This window comes from Sander lucioperca, chromosome 24 (genome assembly GCF_008315115.2).
Source record: "Sander lucioperca isolate FBNREF2018 chromosome 24, SLUC_FBN_1.2, whole genome shotgun sequence".
NCBI classification, from domain to species: domain Eukaryota; kingdom Metazoa; phylum Chordata; class Actinopteri; order Perciformes; family Percidae; genus Sander; species Sander lucioperca.
In genome coordinates, this window is record NC_050196.1 from 10070681 (window position 1) to 10095162 (window position 24482).

Below are 24482 nucleotides of genomic sequence, written 5' to 3' on the forward strand. Positions count from 1 at the left end.
TTTCAGAATGGTTTGACACATATTTTGCCTTTACCAAATATTGCGCCCCCTGCAATTTCATTAAAATTGCGATTAATTGTACAGCCCTAGTTGAGACGGAGGAGACAGGAGTTTTCTCAGCTTCACAGGAAAAGGAAGTACCCCTAGAAATATATGGTTCTGTGCACACTCTTACCTAGCTGCTGCAGGGTAGTGGCCTTCACCTGTGCAGGAAGATCGTCCGTCTGCAGAAGGCTCTCATAGGCCTCCTTGGCAGCCCGGTACCTCTTCTGGATATGAGGAGTGGAGGAGCAGTGAGGAATAGAAGGTCAAAGAGAGTAATGGGACAACAAGAGGGTGAGAAGAGGAGAAAATAAAAACGCCGATTACAAAAGAGTGAAGTTCTTTACAGCATCAAGGATTCAATTTCAATCCATGACTTTTGCCAGGTCATCCCTCTTGTCCGTCTTTTCACTTCACGAATGCGCAGCATAACAAAACAGGAATGCCATCGTAACATTCTTCATGGCCCTCCCCACTCCAAGTTTAGTCACACTTTTGCATCCAAAGATTTGCTGCTCACAGGCAGCACGCAACCTAAGTCTGAGCCTTCTACTGCAGTGTGTGTGTTCTGACACAGCACAAAAAAAACAACCCATACATTAATCGTGAAGCGCTGCTACTCCCAGAGCCGGCTAGAGCTACTGTACTCTACTGAAGAGAGAACATAAAGAGAGAGACCACCAGCATACAAAAGAGGGGGAGACAGACTCTTGTTTCCGTGGCAACCCCGTCGATCGGCTGACAGTAATCTCCTATTCCCTCCCGCATGCCACCCACTCATGCACCCTGCTCCCTCCTCAATTTGTCAGCACCTGGTTCAAAATACAAAACAAAAAACAGGGCTATCCCTCAGATTCAGATGTGCTGTGAGTTTACAGAGGTGGAGTGGTGCCTGGGTTATGATGAGCTATCGCCTTGGACATTCAATCAACATGCAGCGCTTATTTATTTATTTATTTTTACAATTGCAAATGACAGAAACCAAACAAATGTCTTGAGTCTCTGGGAGAAAGCACAACTGGACAACACACAGGTTAAATAAAAGCAAGCACTTACCTGAATCTCATACAAATGAGCAATGTGGAACTGAACTGTAAACGGAAAGAAAAGGAAACGTTAGGTTGAGGTTATTTAGCATTTAAGAAAGGTTTCCCACCTCTACTGAAAGTTATTTCTCCTCATAGTCTTTGAAAAAGTAGTGCTGCGTTGTCAATAAAGAGGTGTCAGAAACCCAAGGTTGCCTGTCTACATGAAGTGTAACAGACCAGAGAGGTAGCTGTGCTCCTGGCGGCACCTTCCTTTGTCTGAAGCGCTGCAGTGTCTGATCTAAGCTGCCTGAGTGACTCTTAGCAGATGGAGGGAGGGAGGGAGGGAGAGGGAGAGGGAGGGAGAGAGAGAGAGAGAGAGAGAGAGAGGAAGAAAGACGGGGGCTGCCCTTGCTACGTCTGTGTGTGTGCGTGCGCGACACAATGAGGCAAAGGCAAACAGCGAGACGCTGGGTGAAAAATGGATATTGCCGTCACCAAGGTAACAGGTACCCGGGCGGGAGATGAGATGGCAGTGGCATATCAAATAATGCCAGTACTGAACCCCAGCAGCTGCACATTAACAAACACAATAAGATGTTTTGAGTTTCCCTGCCACTATTTCCTCTGTAGGCTGAGAAGATAAAAGGGGACTTTTCCATTCCATGATCAACTGTCGTGAGTGGTGCGGTCCGAGAATGGCTCTAGTCTGGGTATTTATACCACAACAAATAATGTAATGCAATGTGTAATGCATATAAAACTAAATAAACGTATATATTTGCTGTATGTCCAACAAGTCAGTCAGCAAGTCTACAATTTCTAACATCTACAATATAAAGTATTGTATTAATAAGTAAATAAATAAATGAGTAAAATAAATACGATAGGTGCTTACTTTCAGCTTTGGACAAAGTGCAGGGGTTGGAGTCAATCAAAGCCAACTGAAAATGCTGTGAGAGAACATGGGTAGAAATCAGTAGAAACACACATAGAATAACCTGCAAGTATGGCGGTTATTTTAATAGTTGACAAATAATCGATTCATCTTTGCAGCTCTACCTGCATTCCTCCCTATCCATAATACTTTATTCATTCATCACTAGTAGCCAGTCAGTCACTTAGTAAGTAAGTGTGTGTGTGTGTGTGTGTGTGTGTGTGTGTGTGTGTGTGTGTATATATATATATATTTCCCCCCCCCCCCCCCCCACAAAATTCAAGGTGGGGGGGGGGTTAAGTGCCTTGCTCAAGAGCACCTTGGCGATGCCCAGGAGGTGAATTGGCATCTCTCCAGCTACCAGTTCACACTCTGTACGGGGACTTGAACCAGCGACCCTCCGGTTCCCAACCCAACTCCCTACGGACTGAGCTACTGCCACCCCAAAGCTACTGCCACCCCTTGTATTAGTTGAAAGAAAATATCTGTAGAAAACAGCACTTTAGTGGCGCCTTTTATATTCAATGTTCAATTTGTTCAATAAGGGAATGTTGGATATTATTTCTTTTCATTTGTTTTAAATTCAACAAGCAATTTGTTATGTTTTAGCAGAATACTGAAAGCAGCAGAAATGCAGAACTGAGTACACTTTAATATCCGTTTATTTATCGCAAGTAACATCGTTATCGGGATATTCAACAACGTTATCGCATATTTTCCTCATATCGTGCAGCCCTACTGGTTAGAGGAAATGAAATCAACCTGGACCTACCTTTAAGCTTGACTCATAGTCTGTGTTGACTTTGAACATGAGACCCAGGCGTAGGTGGATCTCCTTGGCCCGGGAGAAGCCTGGGTCAATGTACAGCACCTCCTGGAATGCTTTGATCGCCCTGTGGGACCAATGGAGGACATGATGAAGAGAAGGGGGAAGGGCAGTAATAGAAAGAGGGAATAAAAACATATGAAAAGAAGATGCAGGATAAGACTGGATTGTCGAGGACCAGCTCGTTTGTGATAAATCTATGAACTCTGACAAGGATTGCAACTAAAAGCAAACTCTTTTATCTGTTCTGGACATTGAGAACAGAAGAACAGGTGTGAACACGATCCAAGATGCTGCACATTCTGTTGTCAGTGTTCATTCAAGTCACGCTGCGTGTGTGCCATCTTGAACTGAACACTAAAGCGGTTCCTTCCACAGTAACTGAGATAGCACCCCGTATGTTACTTGTTTTGCTGTGCTTGCTTCACAATCAGACGGCAGCTTAATAAACTAATTCTGCAGCACAAAGTTAACCAATACAAGCTCTATTTGCTTTTATTGAGGTAGCTGAACTGTTGACGTATAGCTCTTGCTATATAAGAAACGTTACAGGCATGAAGGATGACCTAGGCCTTTTCAAAATACTGGATTTGCATGTGCCTCTTGAACACTATTTGTAGTTTGCCTGCAGCCACTGAGACCAATAGCTGTATTTTCTTTTTTTCTTTTTACTCTGTCCAGAGATTTAAGACAGCCGATCCCTCTCTGGTTGCGGTGTTACCATGGAGACAATATAGGACCGCTTCACACAAGCATTTTTTTTTCCACTGGTAACAACAAACACACATCCAGTCCCCTCCAAAAGTATTGGAACTGCAAGGCAAATTCCTTTGTTTTTGTTGTTCACTGAAGACATTTGGGTTTAAGATCAAAAGATGAATATGAGACAAGAGTTCAGAATTTCAGCTTTTATTTCCTGGTGTTTACATTTAGATGTGTTAAACAACTTAGGACATATCACCTGTTCCAGAAGCAGCCATGCACGCCCAAGCCATGACATTACCTCCACCATGCTTCACAGATGAGCTTGTATGCTTCGGATCATAAGCAGTTCCTTTCTTTCTCCACACTTTGGCCTTTCCATCACTTTGGTAGAGATTAATCTTGGGTCTCATCAGTCCATAAGATTGTGTTCCAGAACATGTGCGGCTCATCTCTGTACTTCTTTTGCAAATTCCACAGCTCTCACAATATTTCTGTCATCAACTACTGTCGTTTTCCTTGGCCGACCTGTTGGACGTCTGTTGCTCAGTACACCGGTAGTTTCTTTCTTTTTCAGGACATTCCAAATTGTTGTGCTTGCTATGCTCAATGGCTCTGGTCGATTTTCCTTCTTTTCTCAGCTTGAAAATGGCTTGCTTTTCTCCCATAGACAGCTCTCTGGTCTTCATGTTGGTTTATCCTCTTTAACAAGAAATGCAGTCTTTATAGGTTTAAACCAATGATAAAAACTTAGACTAGTCATGCAGCGCTATTTAATGTTTGAACAATCAACCTAAAAGGCAACACCTGGGCAACAACAAACATCTGTCAGTCACATGTTCCAATAGTTTTGCTCACTTGAAAAATGGGGGGGTTCAAACAAAGGGTGATATGTCCCGAGTTGTTTAACACATCTAGATGTAAATACCAGGACATAAAAGCTGAAATTCTGAACTCTTGTCTAATATTCATCTTTTCATCTTAAACCCAAATGTCTTCAGTGAACAACAAAAACAAAAAAGGAATTTGCCTTGCAGTTCCAATACTTTTGGAGGGGACTGTATACTGACTACAACTCAACTGTGCATTACTGGCCTTGTTTAAAGCGTGTTCAGCTGCGTTACAAACAGGATTGGTTTACCCTTTGCAATAAAATGCACAACAGAACGTGTAACTTGTTTTGCCATTTCGGAAGTTTGGCATCAAGCTAAGCTAACCGGCAATGGGCCCCAGCTTCATATTTACCGTACAGACTTGAGTGGTTTTGATCTTCTCGTCCAACTTTCCTCCTCAAATTTTCCAAAAGTCAAACTATTCCATTAACACTAGAGATGTTCCGATACCAGTATCGGCTCCGATACTGCCTAAAACGCTGGTATCGGGAAGTACTGGAGTTAATGCACCGATCTGATATCACGTAATAAATCCCTAAAGAAAATCTATGTTAAAGTAGTTTATTTATGTTATTTCTCCGTTATAACTGACTGTCAAACTGCAGAATAAAAGAAAGTTCTGTGGCGTTCATTGTTCATGTTTCACAAAGAGTTTAACCTGAGCCAGACCGACAACAAAGATAGAAATAATATCACATCCAGACAGGAATAGTAGTAAACAGCTGTTAAAACATAATAAAATATATGACACACTGGTATTGGATCGGTACTCGGTATCGGCCGATACGCAAGTTCAGGTATCGGAATCGGTATCGGGAAGCAAAAAATGTTATCGGACCATCTCTAATTAACACCACAGCCATCCTTTTTCACTGTACTTTTGTTTTTAGATAAAGATTGAGGATTCAATGCTTTAATGTGGAAGTGGTCAAAAAGAGCCAATGCTTTAAATTAGGGGTGCAACCCATCACAAAACTCACGGTTCAGATCACAGTTTTGAGTCACGGATCGGATCAGCACACAAAAGGGGGAACGATATTCTTTTTTAAATGCTTTCCATTTACTACTTAAAAAACTGCCATTAAACACAGCACATTCAAGCGGACAAGCGGAGTTCGCTTTCCTGGGGAAAACAAATGACTTTTACCCCGGAAATGCGTGTTCCTTGAGTGTTTTAATCCAAACCATGATCTTTTTCCTAAACTTAACTAGTCATTTTGGTGCCTAAGCTTAACTGTCGTTGACGCATAACGCATACTTTTTGTCACCGAAATGACCGACAGCTCGCGGTGCCCTGTACCCGGCTCAAAGCCACCTATTCTCGGGTAACAACTACCAACTGCCGCTGATACGACAGAGCTCTGTAGCCGGCGTCGCAGCTTTTTCGAGTTCTTCTGCTCCTCCAGTAGCCGTGACCGTCTCTATCCACCGCTCCGCTCACGTGAACGGGGCATCTTAAAATCAGTTGTATGTTAGAATACAATCTAATAATAGAAAATTGCGTCGCCTGTATCATTTCACGGCAACCCTCCATAGAGATTTATCAGCGACAATAAAAAAAATTATTTCACACTATTACAGGTGAAGTTGAACGTGGTTCACATGCATTGTGAATCGTGACCAACTAGGGTCCGTTACACCACTACTTCTAATGAGAAAAGATTTTTCCATAATGATAGTTGGTACTCACCACTGAAAGGCATTATAGTGGAAGTAGACCATTCCCAGGCCATACAGAAAGGCAGCATTCTGCGTGGGATGGAAAGAGGTGCAACGCCATTAGGACAAATAAAGAGATTATACAGATTTATACGACCAACAAAGAAAAGTCTCGGATACAGTATGTGTTCTGGTATACAAAAGCCATACACCTTTACATAACCTTGCAGCTACGTGGTTCAGTAATCAGAAAAACCAATAACTACCTATTAATCTCACCGCAAAGTGTCAACTAAACAGGAAAGAAGCACAAAATGACTCTGACACGAAACCTGAAACCGCATTTTACGCCAGCATGTAACCAAACTGAGATACATGCTTCCTGTGTGTGAGCAAGTGAATGTGTAGGAAACAAAGCAAGATTGTGTGTGTGTGTATGTGTGTGTGTAATTGACAGGGCGTGATAGTATCACTAACTGAATGAGAAAGGGAGCATGCAGGCACGTGCGTTTGTGTTTGTGTGTCTCACCTTCCAGTAGTCTGACTGTAAACTGTAGTACCTCTGGTATGCCGATAATGCTGTAAATGAAGAGGAGAGTGAAGCTGAGGATTTATCAATGCCACCACAACACCACTAACTTGGAAAGTGGACAGTCAGCATTTAGGTCAAGCTGGAATGGAACCAACTGCATGTCTCCAGATGCACACACCGTGTCTCTGAACAAAATCATGTGAGGAAAGGATGACTCTACAAACCACTTGGAGGTGAAGAGGAGAGGTTGCTCACCTTTCGGGTAATCCTCCAAGAGGAGGTTGAAGAGGCCTAGCTGGCAGAATAACTCAGGCTCCACTTTGCCCTCGGCCTTAAGGATGAGCGAATCGTAGCAGCGAACAGCCTGGGGAAGAACACAAAACTATTTGTCTCTCCACTGTGTGTCTGTTAGATATGCATACATGCATATCTAACATATGCATGTTAGATGCATATGTTAGATATGCATGTCGCAGGTTTTTCCCAACCTGCGAGAGGTTGGGAAAAACATGCATCGTCCATGTCTGCATTATACAAAGAAAAGAAACATGGGGGGGGGGGAAGAGGAGAGCAGGGAATGAGCGAGAGAGAGAGAGAGAGAGAGAGAGAGAGAGAGAGAGAGAGAGAGAGAGAGAGAGCCATTCAGAACTTTTCAAAGTCACAGCATGGCTGACGTCAGCTCCCTAATTCTGGCCAAGTTGACTCACGTTCCTTTCAGCAGATACACATCTGCCCTACCCTAACTGACTGGAATGAGGTTTGCTGTAGATAAGGAGTTGTGCTTAAGGCTATTTTTGTTTTTAAAGATTTTTTTGGGGCGTTTTTATTTATTATTTTTTTTAAATGCATTTGTATTAGATAGTGGAAATACACAGGAAATGGGGGAGAGAGGGCCTCGGGTCAGATAAGAGCCCGGCCACTGCCAAGGACTCATCCCACATGGGGCGCACACTACCGGGTGAGCTAGAGGTCACCCTGCGCTTAGGGCTTTTTGTTGTTAACTTATATTATAGATCTTTCTGTCCTGATAAAAAGAGATACAATAGTCGCTGCTGCCTGTGATATGGATGCCATGCAACAAGATCTTAAATTAGTTGAAGGGCCAAACCAATGTTTATTTTTTGAAAGCATTTTTATAAGTAGTGGGAAGTATAGTGTAGATAAGATACACAACAGAAATAAGTACAGGTAAGTATGGAAAGTGACAGAAATAAAAAAGAGGTACATAAACCAAAAAATAAATTAGAAAACTATACAGAGTATTTGGAGACAAATTACAAGTGAGTGGTGTATATGGCGCACACTAGGGCTAAGCCATACTCACCCTATAAATATTATCGCGGTACTTCTAGGCAGTATGGAGATACACAATATATCAATATTTGGAAATCTTCCCTATAGCACTTCATTAATGTTCAATTTAACCCTTGATGCATACAATCACACCAGTATAATAAAATGAGTAGTCCCTGCAACATATGTCTGCATTAAAACATTCATGTTCATATTTATTAGTTTCTATTGGAACAATTTTAAGCGTGCATGCAAAAGGAGGGTAGAATCACAGCCAGGTTAAATTTAACAAAAGTATTTATTCTAACTAGGCAACTGATCACACAAGCTGTTTGAAAAATAAAAAAGGCATGATGTAGGCCTACATACTGTCGCCTAGTGTTACTGTGCACGACGCCAGGCTCAGAGTCTCTCTTAGTTACCTGCCTATTTGTTTCAAGTCTGTTCACTCAGAACAGTCTTACATACACACGAACTTTATCGATGATTCTCTGACTCACTCTAGAGATCGCCAATACAGTGTGGGCTAACAATCCGGATCGGCCGACTAGAAGTGCTTGCAAGCGGCGTTGAGACCGTAACCAAATCCGGGGAAATAGAGGAGGGCTAAGGATTAAAGCTATCTCCTCCTCTGCTATGACTACCCAGCATTTTTCTCGCCAATGTACGGTCTCCGCTGAACAAAATGGACGAGCTGCGGCTGCGCCTCACCACTCATAAACTAATTATATGGACAGTGAACAAGTCTTTGTGCAAGAACACTGCTACAATCACTAGTAGCCATGTATAAACTTGCTTTGGTGTTTACCTTCCTTCGCTCTCTCCCTGTTCCCTGCTTCCCTCTACATACAAAACCACACACACGCCTAGGAGAGTGGTCTAGATGGTCAGGGGAGTGGGTTTGCCAGCGGCTTTAAAAAAAAAAAAGCAAGTATGACAACTCATACTCAATGTTAGCGATATAGTCATTTACTATATCCCACATAGAAGAAGCCGCAATACATCAAGTATATTCCATATATCACCCATAAAACACACACACACACACACACACACACAACCTTTGACCTCCACAACACAGAGAAGACCTGACATTTGCCTTTGAGTAGCATCGTCATGTCTAAGAAGCACTTGGATAATCAAATAGTTATTTCATATTGTTATCAGGAGACTGAAAAGTAAATTATTTAGCCACGAAAACATGCAGCAGATGCAGAAACAAATACAAGCTAAACAAGTAAAGTGATGGACATGGAGATTAATAAAATTCAACTCCGAAGACAGAGAAGTCTCACGAACACAACACAAAACAACTGTCAGACAACGCTCAACGTCCTCTTCCTCATTACAGAGGATTTGGGATTAACGCTTCAACATTGTGTCATTCCTGTGGCAAACATACAATATATGGGAGATGTTATATATGAGAGAGTTAGAAAGCAGACAGATGAATGCATTATGTTAAGGCTGAGCAATGTCAACCTTTTGACATGGTAACTATGCCTTTTTTAAATAATTGCAATGTGTAATAAAACTGCGCTGAAAAAGTTGGAAGCGTCTCATTGAGTAGGAGTCTGCTACTATTACCACGAGCAAAAGCGGTGTTTACCTTTTTTCATCGTGTGCGAGAGAGCAGCGATTGTGATCACAAGGTTTGCAGTAGAGATGGGTTTTGCTAGATAGGAGTTAATGACAAGCAGCAGATTACTGAGCCTTTCCTCGCTTTCCTTCATGTTTTCTTCACTATCAACAATCTGCACCGGCATTGGAAACTTGTAAGAGGAAGCACAAGCTGACCAATCAGTTTTTGCAGCTCTATGTGTAGTTACATTTTTTTTTTTTTTTGAGGAGGTGCACGACAGTAGCATGGGTGCGGTGGATACGTACATAGTCTCTGAAGTGTCACATAGTTCTTCTGAGGTATCAAGGCAAGATCTAAGAGAATATCTAGGTTAACTTGGAAAATATGCACATCCTTTTAGACACAGACTAAAACCAATAATGTAAACACTGTTTACATTAGCTATTAGACTTCCTAATATGAGTTGAGAACTAGAGCAAACACAAAAGAACAGGCTAGGTAGGCAGCGTTATTTAAGAACCATTGGGGACTATGGGGTGTCATTCCACCCTGCATGACTGGGTGATAAAAAAAACTCATCAGATATTTCGCCATACGGTTTCTACCATGTGGAGTGTATGAGGCGATTGTAGAGAGTGTTGGCAACCAATGAGCAGGATCTACAAGTAGTCTCGACAACTGTTTATATCAATGTTGGATCTTCATACATTTTCTGCCACGCATTTACTATACATTTTGTCACGCATTTACTTCCCTGGATTAAGGCTGTTTTATGGTTCTGCGGAGGCTCCACGCAGAGCTTTCGCCGTAGCCTACGTAAGTGGCCCGATGTTTATACTTGAGCATTGGTGTGCACGTCAGGCCAGCGTGCGTGTGTGTGTGTGTGTGTGTGTGTGTGTGTGTGTGTGTGTGTGTGTGTGTGTGTGTGTGTGTGTAGCGAGGGAGAAGTGAGAGAGTGACGGCGATTAGCTTTGGAGCAAGTAGCGACTCTAGAGTCATAGTGAGAGAAACAAAGTGTCTCCCCTGTTCTTTCTGACCAAGGTGGGAAATCTGTAGCAGGAAAAGTTAACCCTCTCCTTGATTTCATGTTGTTTATGGAGAAGGAGAACCAGGAAATGAGTCGGGGAAATGCAACGCTACCAAGCCACGGCCAAGCGACGTGCGTCGCTGCGACGTGTAGTTACATTTTTCGAGAGGTGCACGTCAGGCTACTGCGTAGTGTACGGCGTAGACGCAGAGGGGTCTGCGGGGGCACGCCGCCGATTCTACACAGAAGCATAAAAAGGCCTTTAGCCTCAAACTATAGATATGCAATACGGATATGATATCCATGATACAGGATATCTATATTGCCCACCCTTACACACAGGCGACACTGTCCTTTTATTTCATGGTAGCTTTGCAAGAAAGGCCAGGTAAGTCCATGCATCATGTATTCCCTAACTGATTTCAACCTAGTTCATAACCTCAATGCAACATAATGATTCGGTTTCATGCTTCATCTGCAGCACGACCCACGTCCAAGAACGGGCTTGCTGTTCAATTTACAGAGCACCAAAGTCAACTTGTGCAAATGGTAAGTTGCTTTTTACTTGATTAACCCCCATGGGAAATACTGTCCTCTGTAAATGACCTCTCTTAACTATTGAGCAGAAGTCAGCCACAGCTGCAAAAAGTGCCACAGTTTAACGCAAAAAAAGGATGAGGTGAAAAACTAAAAATGATCACCAATACAAATATTCTCACATGTAGAAAATAAAAATAGGAGCACACTTAATATTCAAAATGTTCTCCTGTCTAGTTATTCTAAGTTTACGTCATTGCCATCTAGTTACTAGGAATGTTAAACCCAGTTATCTGCAGGTGGATCTAGAGCAACAGTGCGTGCAACGCTGTGGCCAAAGTGCCAGACAGGGGAGTCAATCAAAACGAATAAGCTATGAGCAGAAATCTCTTAATAGTTATAAAATGTGACAAAATTAGACAGTTTATGCAACTAATTCTCAGTCGACTCAAATACAGAATATCTGACATTGGAGTTAGACGTAGTTGAGGTTAATTATTTGTTGGGCCAAATTCTGGTTAATTTGCCATTTTGTTTTCATAAGCCATTTCTCAGGGGCGAGCAGAAGACAACTATTCAATGAGTCAATATGTCTAAGGCAGGTATGGAATCTTAACACATGCAGAAAGCCTTTATTGAAGCAAAGTCAAACTTATAGTGTGCTTTCTGTTTCTGAGACACCAACAGCTAATGGTTTATTTGCCTTTGGGGAAAAATAAAAAAAAAAGCAAAAATGACTAATATAGCAGCCCTACACTATAGACCTAACAAACAGCAATTTCCATAATGCGCTCTATATGATTTCATGGTCTAGTATCTGAATTATAGCTATGCTATTTTCTCAAGTGTCTGTTGCTCACAATGGATCCAACATATTCATCTCTCAATACCCAAACTCTGGGTATTGGCATATTCAATACCAGCCCTCTTTTCTTTTCAATATAAAATCTGTCTGTGGATGTTAACCTGGAACTGTTAAAAGACATTACTTCCAAACGATTCCTTTTGTCGACATGACTGCGTAGAGGTTTGCAAAATTGCACTGTTACAATGTTTTAACAACACTGCCCGAGTACAGTATTTAGTGTAGATCGGTCACATTTCGCAGATACTTTGTTTAGTAAAGTCAGTGTCTGCCCCGATAACAAATCATTCAGCCGCGTTAACTACCTGACATATCTGACTGGTGTTGCTATCTGGCTGCAATACCCTACACATAAAGACACCTGAGTTATTTAACTGGACTGGGCAAGTGCCCATAGGACCTGTGTGTATTTATACCAGGGTGTACAAGAGTAGGACTGTAACAGGAAGGTCTGGCAACAGACACTAAGTATGGAGCAAGATATGTCTTATGAGAGTGTCAAATGTTACTGCCACCATAAGCACCATTGTCACCAGCAACAAATGCATTGCATAAGGCACAAAATAAACCAAGTATGACCCATAACATGCACCATTGACACCAAACCAATTCCACAGGGTTCATGACAAAAGAGACCCTTTTTATGACAGGATGGTAAGGTAAGCAGTTTTTAATGGCAGGATTACCAAAAAAGGCATATGAAACACTTAAAGACTGAAACAAATCTACATATTGTGCGTGTGTTAATCCATTGCATCAGTTAGTACTCTGTTTAAAATTACATTAGGGAGAAAGGTAACATGTTAATGAGCTTGTTCTGCTTTAACCATATGCAGTGTACAGTTAAAATTCAAACCTAATACATTGATTGTAACGCACACTGTTTTCTGCAGCATACTATGGTACACCAGTGCTTTCGGCTACTTCTGTGCAGCTAATGCCAGAGGAGTAGTCCCACTTCCTAGGTATCCCACACCACCTAGCGAGCAGATTTGCGGATGGTCCCTCAAACCATGAGCTGTCAACTGCATCATCTTCTCTACATCATCCACTGTTCAAGATAAAAATCACAAGAGAGGGCTTTGTTCTTCGTTAGCCCAGCAGTGTGTTGTGTACAGGTAGACTGAGCCTGTTTAACATGTAGCTTTCTAGTCCGAGAGCACATGCAGAGCCAAACAGGGGCAATAAAAACTGTAAACAAAGGACACCGACACCACCTAGGTCGGCAAAAGGGACACAATTTAACAAAGAGCAAAGACCCGAGAGGAAACTCAAGACACACTTGAGCAACACACACACGATTCGGAGCAATATATTCATATCAAATGGGTTATATAGCCATCGGTGTCACTCCGCCATCTTGGACAGGCAGCCAGCCATTAACGTTACTCGTAACGTTTGTCAACTCGTTCACACCGACTACAAACGCAAACGACCAGATTATGCACTTAAGTGCATTACGTGGAGCAATGCAATGTCACAAAAACAACCTAACAGAATGTGGCCAAGACACTAGATCAATGCAAATGCTACGGGCACTAGCTAGCCTTACCAAATACCGTAAACTGGTGAGCTGTATTTGGTGCACCCTGAAGAAGGCTACAACGTAACTTTCACAAACGTTATAACAGTTGTAGCCAGATAAAGATACTTGTGTGTTGGACGTGAGAGTATAATGTTTGCAATAAAACAATCTCCGAACGACAGAAAACTTCTCATTTAAGTGCAAGGTTTCCAGTGATCAATGTGCTACACAACACCGTGACGACGTTGTGTTGCTGGTGGTACATTTGCGTACACAAGGATACGCTATAAGGAATAACGTTAGCTATTTAGCTAACAGGGAAGGGCGGCTGCCTAGCAAACATTGAGATATGTTACCGTTAACTAGATAGATACATCAAGAGAGCAATAGCTACTTGGCTAACATTTATCTTGATTAGCGACACCGCGTAGACGCAGGTGCAGGGTCGCTGTTCATCGGATGAGAGTAGCTACCTAGCAGGCTAACTGACTGGCTAAAAGAGGGGCTGCGGCTAGCTGGCCTTGGTCTCCCAAGCGAGTGGGCCACTTGCATTCAGACTGGCTTGCTACTTTGAGATCAAATTCACTATGCATGGTAGTTGAGTGGTTGGAGTGAATCCCGGGGATCAGGGTGCTGCTTTATTGTAAAATACATCCAGTTAGATTCACTACCTTCATCAACAAGGCCTTCGTTCTGGCGCCATCTTCATGAAGCTTCTGAAATCCAAACAGTGAGCTGCAAGCAAGAAGACAACATAGGCGGCTCAGAATCACTTGCAGAGCGGCTCAGAAACATTTTCGACATGCAAGGAAAGAAAACAATTAATTTTCAAAGTGTGCGTTAGTGTAAGTGCACGGGGTTACTATTCCGACCTGTCGATCCCGGCCAAACTATCCCTCTCCTGGGCTGTCAGTGTCGGAAAGTCCTCCTCTGTTTCACTCGCTTTTCCCGCCGCCATTTTCTTTCCCTCATCACCACTACAAGAAGCCGAGCCGAGACTCCGAGCAGCAGCGCAGGCAGCAGCGGCGAGCGACACACCGCACGATTGCATGGAAAATCGCGACGCGGGGACAAACGGTTTGCTCCGCCGAATCAAAGAAGAAAAACTGGAGAAAACAAAATGATCAAAAACTTTTTCCCAGGATGAAAAGATGCGATTCGATATAGTAAATCCTTTCGGGGGGACAGACGCGCTCTCCGGGTAGCTCCTCAAACGTCACATTTTTCATCACAAAGTGATATTCCACCGCTATTTGAATGCGAATAACTGAGTACAGTATCTAAGAAGTGAGTATTTCACAATAAAATGCGTTTCGGCCGCGAAGATAAAGTTGTTATAATTGTGTCACCCAAGCGAACCCACGCGCCGATTTAGCCACGCCCTCTCCTCTCTCTTTAGCCAATAGGAGCGTTCGCATCCCCACCATATGACTTCCCTGGTATATCATTCTTTAATCTTAAATACTCATTTTCTCCCTGCAAACCACTCATTAGTCTGGAAGCATACTCAGAAGTATTTATTCTATGAATGTGCCTGTCACCCATATGCATTAAAGTAAAATATTATAATTTTCCTGATAAATGCAATAATTTCTACATGATAAATGATCATGTCGTATTCAGTAATATGTATTGACACCATATACTGTATATAAAACTAAATTGACACTTGGGAGTCAGTTGACCGTTTTTCCTTTACAGACCGCTTAAACGATGACTGCAATGCATCATTCGTCCTGAGCCTTTTACGCCATGTATCCTCTGTTTGCACTTTTCCAGTCCCATAATAATTCTTTGAAATCTTCTTCATCCGAAGAAAAAGTTGTAGCATTTTAGTAATAACGCTGTTAAATTGCTGAGCCTAATCAAGCGAGATCAAAGCATTTTAATTGACGTGGCAGAGCATCATAGTGTGGGCGTGGTTTAGTAATGTCAACATCCTGGTGACATAACCGCTCTCTCCAAAATGGCGACGGTGGATCACAGAGAAGGTGGGTGATTTTGTTTGTTAGAAATACGGCGCTATTACTCAAACGGATATTGAATTTAGAACGTTTTCCGCCAACGACAATGAAATTGGGATGCGGTATTGACTTCGATGCTTAAAAGAATCCAAAAAAGGAAACCGATAACAGTTTGTGTGCACGATATTGTATTGGTAGCCATTGGACGCTAGCCAGCTAATATTAACTTCCCAAGTCATTTACGTAGAATAAACAAGCAGCACCCACAGCCTGTGGTAGCTGAACTGCCCTTACAGTAAGCGTAATAGAGCTGAAAGGTCGCTTTTACGTTTTGGGGTTTGAACAGCCAGACAGTGCGCTGTCATTTTAAACACCACCGTAATGTAAGTGCTCATCAATGTTTTGGATGGAAACAAGAGGTGAAGTGAGTGAGGTTAAGTGCCATTTAGTGTGCATATTGAACCCCTTTATTATGAACGGCTAGTGGCACTACATCTAAAGTATTTGTATTTTTAACTTCATACGTTACTTTGTCGTAGCAGGTCAGGACGACCCAGAGAGTGAAGAGGAGGTTTATGAGGTTGTGGACCTGACAGAATATGCCCGGAGGCACCAGTGGTGGAGTAGGGTGTTTGGGAGCAACTCCGGCCCGATTGCAGAGAAGTATTCTGTGGCCACCCAGATCGCGATGGGAGGGGTGACTGGATGGTAAGGCACGAGTATCTATCTGCTCATGGGTGACATCTGTAACAACAGAGACTAAAATACTGTCCCAACATTACACCTGACTGACTTAAAGGTGCTCTAAGCGATGTCACGCGTTTATTTAGGCTACAACATGTTTTGTCACATACAGCAAACATCTCCTCACTATCCCGAGCTGCCTGTCCCCTGAACACACTGTAAAAAAACGCGGTCTCTGTAGACAGCCCAGGCTCCACAAACGGCAACAAAAACAAACTGCCAACCTGCACCACCAAACATAACAGTCTTCCAGCGTTCCAGCCAATAACTGACAAGAAGGATTTGGGGGTGGGGGTTGGGGGGTTAGTGCACTGAAGGGAGGGAGGGAGGGAGAGGGGACGGGAGGAGGGAGGGGCGAGCTAGGCTCAGTTTTGTTTGAAAATACTTTGAACGTCAACAAGAAGTGCCGTCACCCAACATCGCTCGGAGCACCTTTAATTTAATGATGCTTGAGGAACTATTATTGGTAAAACGGATTGTCTGAAAAGATCTTACAGCCAAGGCTGCATGATGCATGCTACATGTCTGAGTGCACATGTCAGTGTTTTCCTAGGTTTGTGGAAGACTTATGTGCACGTATTTGGTGGGGGGAATAGCGTATTACGTGTTACGTATTTCAATAAAAAAAAAAAAAGTAATTTCACATTACTTTAGATCATTATTATATAACTTTATCTGTGTCTAAAAGTTGGAAAAGCTAGAGCAGATCATAAATAAAAAACACTCAAAAAGCTCAAAGACAAAACTTGCTAAAGAAGTCCACTTGGGACCAACTGCACCCATTAGATCTGAGAAAAGTCCTTTTAGTTAGTTTTGTGTTGAGTTAGTTTAGTTTTGCTCTAGGGCTGGGCGATATGGAGAAAATCAAATACCTCGATATCGATACCGCAACGATATTGTAGTGTTGACTATTGGTGCTTTCACAAAATATTTACACAATGAGATTTTTGATAAATAATCATCAGTAATGTGGATATAATGACTAAGTAGGTAAAGGCAAATAATAGAACAGCTAGAACAGTCTGGTAAGTTCAGAAAATGACATCACTTTACTGTAATGCAGCCTTTAAAACCAGGAAAAGACAACACTTATGCCATATTACGATATTCAAAATCTAAGACGATATCTAGTCTCATATCACGATATCGATATATTGCCCAGCTCTATTTTGCTCACATTGATTGTACAATCATTCAGCTTAGGTGGTCCTCAAAACAGCTTTGGTGCTGCACCTAATCCTTAAAATGGTAGGGGAAACCCTGCATGTGTAATGGACACTACTCCCTTCCTCTCAACACATCCAGGTGTGCTGGTTACCTCTTCCAGCGGGTTGGGAAGATAGCTGCTACTGCTGTTGGAGGAGGGTTTCTTCTTTTACAGGTAAGAGTACCATACCACTGTTTATGTAGCCCTAGTTATTAGATCATTACTGCATCAAAAAGTGCATCCTTTGTAAAATTCCCATTTTGACAACTGAAGATGCCAGTTGTACAGCAGGACGCTCAGCACGTCTCCTCTCTACAGCAGAAAGATTAGCATTGTGTGTTAGCTGGCTCTAGATGGACGCAGGCCATCTGGATGCCTATTTGGTGTCGCAACGCTATCAGTGTATTATTTTGTCTCTTAAACACATTCTTGTAACCTTTTTACAAGTAGATTAGACCGGAGGCTGCCAGTTGACTTGATTCACAGGCTGAACACATAAAAGTGTTTAGATGTGGCCCGCGGGTAAAGTTTACTTATTGTCAGCCTGAGATGAGAATTCTCCAAATGAGCTGTTTTTTTATCAAGGTCAGGAAAACATCTTCCCAGGCTAAATGTTGCCTGAATATATATATATATATATATATATACACACACACACACACACACACACACACACACACACACACACACACACACACACACACACACACACTATTTATATACAGCATACATACAAGCATCAAGGAAATCTGGGCTTCCATAACTCCCAGGCAATGCCACAGGCTGATTGCCTCAATGCCACGGCGCATCGAGGCAGTGATTAAGGCAAAGGGATTCCCTACCAAGTATTGAAGATTGACCTATCGTTTTGAAAGTACCATATTTTGATTGCTTTGATGTGATCCTAATTTCTTTTTTTTCTGCAAAAACTGAGAAGTAAATGGTGATTTCTTCACAGTATTCTAATTTTTTGAAATCCTGTTTCCGTGGGTTTTATGAGCTGGAAGCCCAAATTATGTACAAATAAACAACTAAATACTTGAAATCGTTTAAGTTGTGGGCCCTGAATCTATAATCTATGGAAGTTTAACGTTTTGAATGGAATTATGGAAATAAATAAACTTTTCCATGATATTCTAATTTTTTGGAAAGGGTCTGTATATACTATTTATATAGTCTGGCTGATGCATCATACATCGTCCTTTTTAAATCCCAAAATGATTTAACCTGCAGAGCTAGGCCATAACCTTTTCTAAAGTTAGATTTCAGGGACAGGATCACCTGTGTCTTTGAATGAAATTTGAAAGTTTTTTTGTATCGCATAAAGGGATTCAATAAAACGCACCATAAACCAGACGGTGATGCAATACAGCGCAGGAAAACTCTTGTTTAGTGGAAAGCTGGGACCAAAATAAATGCAGCACAAAATAAAGCATCAGTAAATATTTCCAAATGATCTACGCAGTATCAGTTCTCAATAATATGCCCCACAGATCGCCAATCATAGTGGTTACGTGCAGGTGGATTGGAAGAAGGTGGAGAAGGATGTGAACAAAGCAAAGAAGCACCTGAAGAAGAAAGCAAACAAAGCAGCCCCTGAAATAAACACATTCATTGAGGAGGTAAAGGTACCTGCAACCAAGCTTGCTCTTTTGTTTCACGCTTTTTTCTTGTCAAATCTTAAATGACTGTTGCTAAAACTGAATCAACCATTTCCGAGTTGTATTGTATATTTTTTTTATACTAGAAAAAAAAGCACCAAGCCTCACACCCAGCGTACTTCTGACATGTAGTTAATTAGAACTAAATGCATGTGTCTGGTTTTGGTGGGGAGGTTTATTTCTTAATCTGCGAACCAGCAGTGCCCTCTAGTGGCCCGGTAGCCATGCTACACCCACTAGCTGTGACACGCAGGCTTAAAGGGTCTTTTTCACACCAGCACACGGTACCTCACCACCTCCAGTCATTTCAATAAGGGGAAGGCGACAGAGGGAAAGCAGTTTTGACAACCGCGGTTGGGGGTATGAAGCGGTTGCTGCTCACGCGAACGTGCACAGATTCTGCTGTGCCCTCCAGAGTTCACCATGCTGAACTTCTGGCGGTAACCGCCGAGCAGCAGGAACCGCTTTAAAAAAAAACGCTTGGGAAATGCTCTTGCAGGTTAGTGGTTGTCAGGGTGGTTGCTGTGCGGTGGTGTGAAACCAGCTTAAGAGAGATGGTAGTTAAAAATGTTGATACCAGTATGGAGTTTTTGTGATGTATCCATTCTGGGGTATATATAAAATGTTTTTTAACAGGCACAAGATTAGTTTTACATTTCCTAATCCAGACTATGCGTACTCTCTATTTTATTTATAACAGTTAACACCTGTTCACTGGATAATACAGGATGCAGCTTTTAAGCTCTTATCAACTCATTCTCTTACCTCCTGCGCAGGCCACAGACTTTATAAAAAGGAACATCGTCTTGTCCAGCGGGTTCGTCGGTGGCTTCTTTCTGGGTTTGGCCTCCTAAAGCCGCTGCCGCCTCAAGTTACTGTGAATCACATCACTACATAGGTCACTTTCCTCTCAGCCCCATATATGCATTGATTTACCTTTTAACGAACTGAACGTTGGGGGAGCTGTGTTGAACATTAAAGCATGATCTGTTGTGACAGTTGTATTAACTGTGTTCTACTCCCCCTGTTTTACACAATCCCATCTAATTATTTCCTTTTGGGAGGATTTTGTGCACATTCGTGTGTGTTGGTTGAGTAGGGAATTGGGAGTGGATTATACTGTGAAGACTTTGTTCTGTGGGACCCATACTGGATCTTTGCCAGAGTGCTGAACATGTCAAGCTGCCACAAACTGTACAGATTCCTCGTTGCTTTTTAAGCTGATCGGAGTATAGATTGTCCATCCCCTCATGAATTCGCCTGGTGGACACTGATCTCAGATTGTTATAAATTGGCATGCGTGGGCACCATTTTTTGTGTGTGTGTATATGTATATATATATATATATATATATATATATATATATATATATATATATATATATATACCCCCCCACAAGGGTAAATGTTATATAAACATGGAAGGAAGCAGAGTGGGAAGTTAACACCATCCCCCAGTCTAGTACATTTTTAAAGTAGCTGTGAAGTTTATGTGCAATTTAAGCATGTAAGCAAACACAATTTTTAGTTTTTAAAGTTTGTCACACTGGCTCTGGGTTTAAAAAAAAAAGTTATTTTCCCACTCTGAATTTATATACAACACATATCATGAGCAGAAATCACAACTAAATGTTAATCTGCGAATGTTCTCTTACTTTACACCCCTACAAAAAAAAAAAGATTATTAAATAGAGATCCTTTATTTCCATAATCCTCAGCCCCACAATGCCCTTTAATGACGAGATGAGCATCTTCTGTACCTTAATTACCACCGTCACGAGCTAGACAGCAAAAGTGAAACCAGTCCTGTCATTAAAGAGCATAATGGAGCAGCTATTGTGACTCCTACGCTCTCGCTATTGTCATTGTACATTTAGTAGTGTCAGTGTAGCAATAACACAACAGAGAGGCTGCCGAGTCGTGCGCATTCACGTTATCTAGGTAGGACATCCACACATAGGAGTCCACTTAAGTTGATCACAAGTCGCTTATTTTGTTTTTTGCCTTTTTCTACCAGTGCAATATACAGTAATGTTACAGATTTTTTTTTTTTTGGGAGGGAGCTTGTTATGTCTCCAACTGGCATTTATTTTCTATGCTTATTACCCTACATTGTATCTATTTAATGTCATTGTGTTATCTGAGCTGTATATGAATTTGGTTGGGTGTCTTTTAAAATAAAGTTGCCTGATTTTGTTTTGAATACAAGTGTTTTTTTGGGGAGGGTGGGATAGCTGCTTAAAGCAGATTACTATGTCAAGTTATGTATTTATATCCTTATGCAGTTGGGGGTGGGGTGGGGGAATTGCAACATCTGGCCATTTCAACAGCAACTGAATTTGATAAGCTTGTCAAATTTGATGGTGTAAAAGGGCAAAATGAATTAATGTAGAGCGAGAACTTTTAGTTGAGTGACAGAAAATTAAACTGTTCTGAGAATAGTAAACAAAAATATTGTAAACTGAATATCTTGACTTTTCACTTTGAACGATGAAATATGAATGAGAATCATTAATTGCCGCCCAGATGAATGAAAACCCACAGTACAGGGCAAAACCCAAGCAAGCCAGATCAAAATGGAAGTACAAATATACATTTGTGTGACTACCTCTAGATTTCAGTTAGTGAAAAATATATATATGCATCTGCATGCGTGGACTCACAGATACAAACATCGCCCACAGCTGCAGAGTGTTGGATTTCCCTCCAACGATTATTTCATCATGCACCAGTCAAACAACTTTTTTTCCTTTTATTTACAACTATAAATGACACAAAATATATAAAAAGCTAGACAAGAATATATATGGTATAGTTACTTAGTTATTGTTCATTTACAGTAAGAGGTGGAACCTATGCATGTTTGCCAGCACAGCAGACAACATGGTAAACGGGGAACACTAGAATCTTTTCCTCAATACTCAGTCATTATTATGGCCACAATATTTCCTGTATTGCGGTTTGATGCAGGAAAATAAGAGGGAAAAAATAGCCAGAATATGACTTGTGCTTTCATTAAAGAGAATATTGTGAAAAATGATTTCATGCTTTGAAAAGAGGTTTAAAAAACAAACAAATAAAGCAATCTGTCACTCAAATGGGCATTTTGAGGAGGGCACACTCTGTCAGTAGCGTCAGGGTGGTGATCATGTATCTGCTGTTGGAGATCTGAAATGAAAGGAAACATATTAGTATAACAATTATATTTATTGTGTGTGTGTTGAAAGACTCCATTATAAAAAAAGATAAGGGTCTTATGAAAAACGTTGCTCTCATGAGAGCAGCTGTTTGTGTCAGACGGTACCTTGATCCTGCCGCTGTACTTGGCTGAGCCCAGGGCTGTGGAGACCTGGTTGAGGCTTCCCGCTGACAGATCCAGCCTGAAGTGTCTGTAGAAGTGGCTCTGCAGCCCCTGCATGAACCGTCTCACCTCCTCAATGTCGATACTACTCTCCTCCTCCGCCTCCTCCCCTCCTCCTCCTCCTCCTCCTCCTCCTCTATTCCCCTTCCGCACACTGCCCCACAGCTCCCAGGCATCTTCTGAGTTAACTGTGTAGGTGACCTGCAGTGGCGGCACAGCTGGAAGAGTCCAAATCATTTTGAGGTGCTGAATGCTGTACTCATTGTGGCAGTTGGTCCATAATGCCATCAGCCACTGTAGGCTAGTATGGCTGATTTCCAGAGGGCCAAAGCAGCAGTCGAAGGACTGCTGGAACCAGGATTTGACCAAAGTGGTGAGACCCTCGGCCCCGCTGCTGCCAAAGAGCGGCAGACAGATGAAGTCCTTTGGAAGTGAGCCCAGGTATTCAGGGTTGCCGTTGATGCAGGTCAGCCAGCCGCTCCATACTGGCTTCTGTGGCTCGTCCTGCCTGGCAAACAGAGGCTTTGAGTAGATCTGTGGTGGGAAAGGGAACAGTTAGACACGGCAACATGCTGTTTCAGTTTCACAAAGAGAACACAAGGCATACTCAAGATCCAAAACGTATAAATACCATTCAAGCCCATGCTTTTTTTTTTTTTTTCATGGGAAGTGGAAGATTAAACACATTCCATTTCAATTTAGTTTTGTTGCAGAAATATGACACACTACCCACAATTTTACCAAACCGTAGACAGCTGTAAGCCATCTAAACTACTTTAGTTACCAATAATTAAACCCATGTAATTCTCAAGTGAATGCTGTAGAACATACCACAACTTTGAACATTTTAATGAAATCCATGTCTTGTTTGTATGCTTCAAAATCCAACTTTGCACCACATATCCACATGGCTGAGATTGGCTTTGGATATTAGAAAAACCCTTTCAGGCGATAACACAGGGGAAAAAATGGACACCATGAGCACGAAAAGCTTCTCTCAGCTCTTACCTGTACGAGGACAGTCTCAGCATCGTCATCTGACTCAGTCAACCCCTGCACCAAAGAGAAAGAGACCCTGAAGGTTTTCTGTGGTCCCTCCACCTCCACTGCCATACCTTGCTGCTTCTCTGCAGCAATAAATGCCGAGAGCTGCCTGGAGTAGCTCTTCAGCTGGGTGTGCCTGAACTGATAGAGAGGAGTAACATACGACAGCTGCCACTCCGTTTTCACTAGTAAGGTCAGCTGCTCCGCATCCACCTTCTCCTTTGACAAGGAAAGGAGAGGAGAGAGAAGATGAGCATTCTGTGTCATGTTGCTATTGATTCCATTTGTTTAATGGCATAAAAACATGGAGAACAATGGCCTTGGCTGACTCACAGTGATATTGTGTGGCTTCGGAGCCCTTCTGCTTGTGTTGAGCCTCCGTGCCGTCAAGGCTGGAGTTAAGCCGAGACGTGAAGCCGCACCTAAGCAGCTGCGGTACGACAGCCTGTAGCTCTTACTTTTGCTCCTCCTCTGAACTACAACACTGTTGAGGGGAGTCCTGGTCACACTGGAGATCATAAACAGACCATCACGTCAGCTTTACCTGGTGTTCATCTTTACAGTTAGTAATGCAGATAATAACTTTATTTGTATAGCATTTTCAAAACCAAGTTATAAAGTGCTGTAAAGTACAAACAAATAAAAACAAGATCCATAATTAAAATATAAATGAAATAAAATAATACAACAATAATAGCAATAAATACAATGCCAAAGTGAGTCTTAAAAAGAGATTAAAAAGAAGCCACTGAGTTTGGACAGCCGAGGGGCCCGAACAGCAAATAGTCATTGTAGTGCTCTTTATATAGCTTAAGTGTGACACAAATAATCAAGACTGTGATGAAAAGCCCCTCCCTACGTGTAAAGTTGTAATGACCATGTTCTCTTAACTTTCATGACGAAATAACATACGTTTATAGCCACCTGTCAATCCCACGAGGTGAATATTTGATACTCCAAAGATAGATTTTGGATGCAGTATTACTAAAAGATCACTTGGTCCCACTTAAATTAATGTTTTTTTTTTGTATTTTCTTTTTTAAACAACAGCAAAAGC

General features: G+C 41.9%; 3 protein-coding genes across 9 annotated transcripts in view; 1 reads left to right on the forward strand and 2 right to left on the reverse strand.

Moving 5' to 3' along the window:
* LOC116044629 (histone demethylase UTY-like) overlaps positions 1–14790 on the reverse strand; it is a 33580-nt gene extending 18790 nt beyond the window's left edge. Inside the window, exons 1-9 of one of the 2 annotated variants that reach the window (XM_031291976.2) lie at positions 14318–14790; positions 14117–14180; positions 6872–6980; positions 6614–6663; positions 6116–6174; positions 2777–2897; positions 1966–2020; positions 1099–1133; positions 176–269 (exon numbers count right to left, since the gene is read on the reverse strand). In XM_031291976.2, the coding sequence (XP_031147836.1) occupies positions 176–269; positions 1099–1133; positions 1966–2020; positions 2777–2897; positions 6116–6174; positions 6614–6663; positions 6872–6980; positions 14117–14180; positions 14318–14496 (766 nt within the window). In that variant the 5' untranslated portion in view covers positions 14497–14790. The remainder of the gene's footprint in view (positions 1–175; positions 270–1098; positions 1134–1965; positions 2021–2776; positions 2898–6115; positions 6175–6613; positions 6664–6871; positions 6981–14116; positions 14181–14317) is intronic. The other variant, XM_031291977.2, reaches the window with a different exon arrangement.
* On the forward strand, positions 14424–21223 carry LOC116044648 (FUN14 domain-containing protein 1). 5 transcript variants are annotated; one of them, XM_031292048.2, is made up of 5 exons: positions 14424–14522; positions 15952–16117; positions 17459–17534; positions 18854–18988; positions 19798–21223. In XM_031292048.2, the coding sequence occupies exons 1-5, from the start codon at positions 14495–14497 to the stop codon at positions 19873–19875; spliced, it is 483 nt and encodes a 160-aa protein (XP_031147908.1). In that variant the 5' UTR covers positions 14424–14494; the 3' UTR covers positions 19876–21223. The 5 variants fall into 5 exon arrangements, with proteins under 5 accessions (XP_031147908.1, XP_031147907.1, XP_031147912.1 ...); XM_031292047.2 differs by lacking the exon at positions 14424–14522 and adding an exon at positions 14843–15436 and having other exon boundaries at positions 15949–16117; XM_031292052.2 differs by lacking the exon at positions 14424–14522 and adding an exon at positions 14843–15436 and having other exon boundaries at positions 15949–16117; positions 18854–18982.
* Positions 21224–21758: 535 nt separating this feature from the next.
* The window catches only part of cenpl (centromere protein L), a 3493-nt gene continuing 769 nt past the window's right edge, over positions 21759–24482 (reverse strand). Inside the window, exons 2-5 of one of the 2 annotated variants that reach the window (XM_031292040.2) lie at positions 23759–23933; positions 23390–23641; positions 22325–22915; positions 21759–22188 (exon numbers count right to left, since the gene is read on the reverse strand). In XM_031292040.2, coding sequence (XP_031147900.1) covers positions 22114–22188; positions 22325–22915; positions 23390–23641; positions 23759–23933 — 1093 coding nt within the window. In that variant the 3' untranslated portion in view covers positions 21759–22113. Of the gene's footprint in view, positions 22189–22324; positions 22916–23389; positions 23645–23758; positions 23934–24482 lie in introns of both variants that reach the window. The other variant, XM_031292039.2, reaches the window with a different exon arrangement.

What these genes read in the sequence shown, in the direction of transcription:
- LOC116044648 (XM_031292048.2), top strand. Translation starts at nt 14,495, where the DNA reads ATGGAAAATCGCGACGCGGGGACAAACG. An exon ending in TCGCGACGCGGGGACAAACG is followed by an intron (nt 14,523 to 15,951) that starts GTTTGCTCCGCC and finishes TTGTCGTAGCAG; the next exon opens with GTCAGGACGACCCAGAGAGT. An exon ending in GAGGGTTTCTTCTTTTACAG is followed by an intron (nt 17,535 to 18,853) that starts GTAAGAGTACCA and finishes TATGCCCCACAG; the next exon opens with ATCGCCAATCATAGTGGTTA.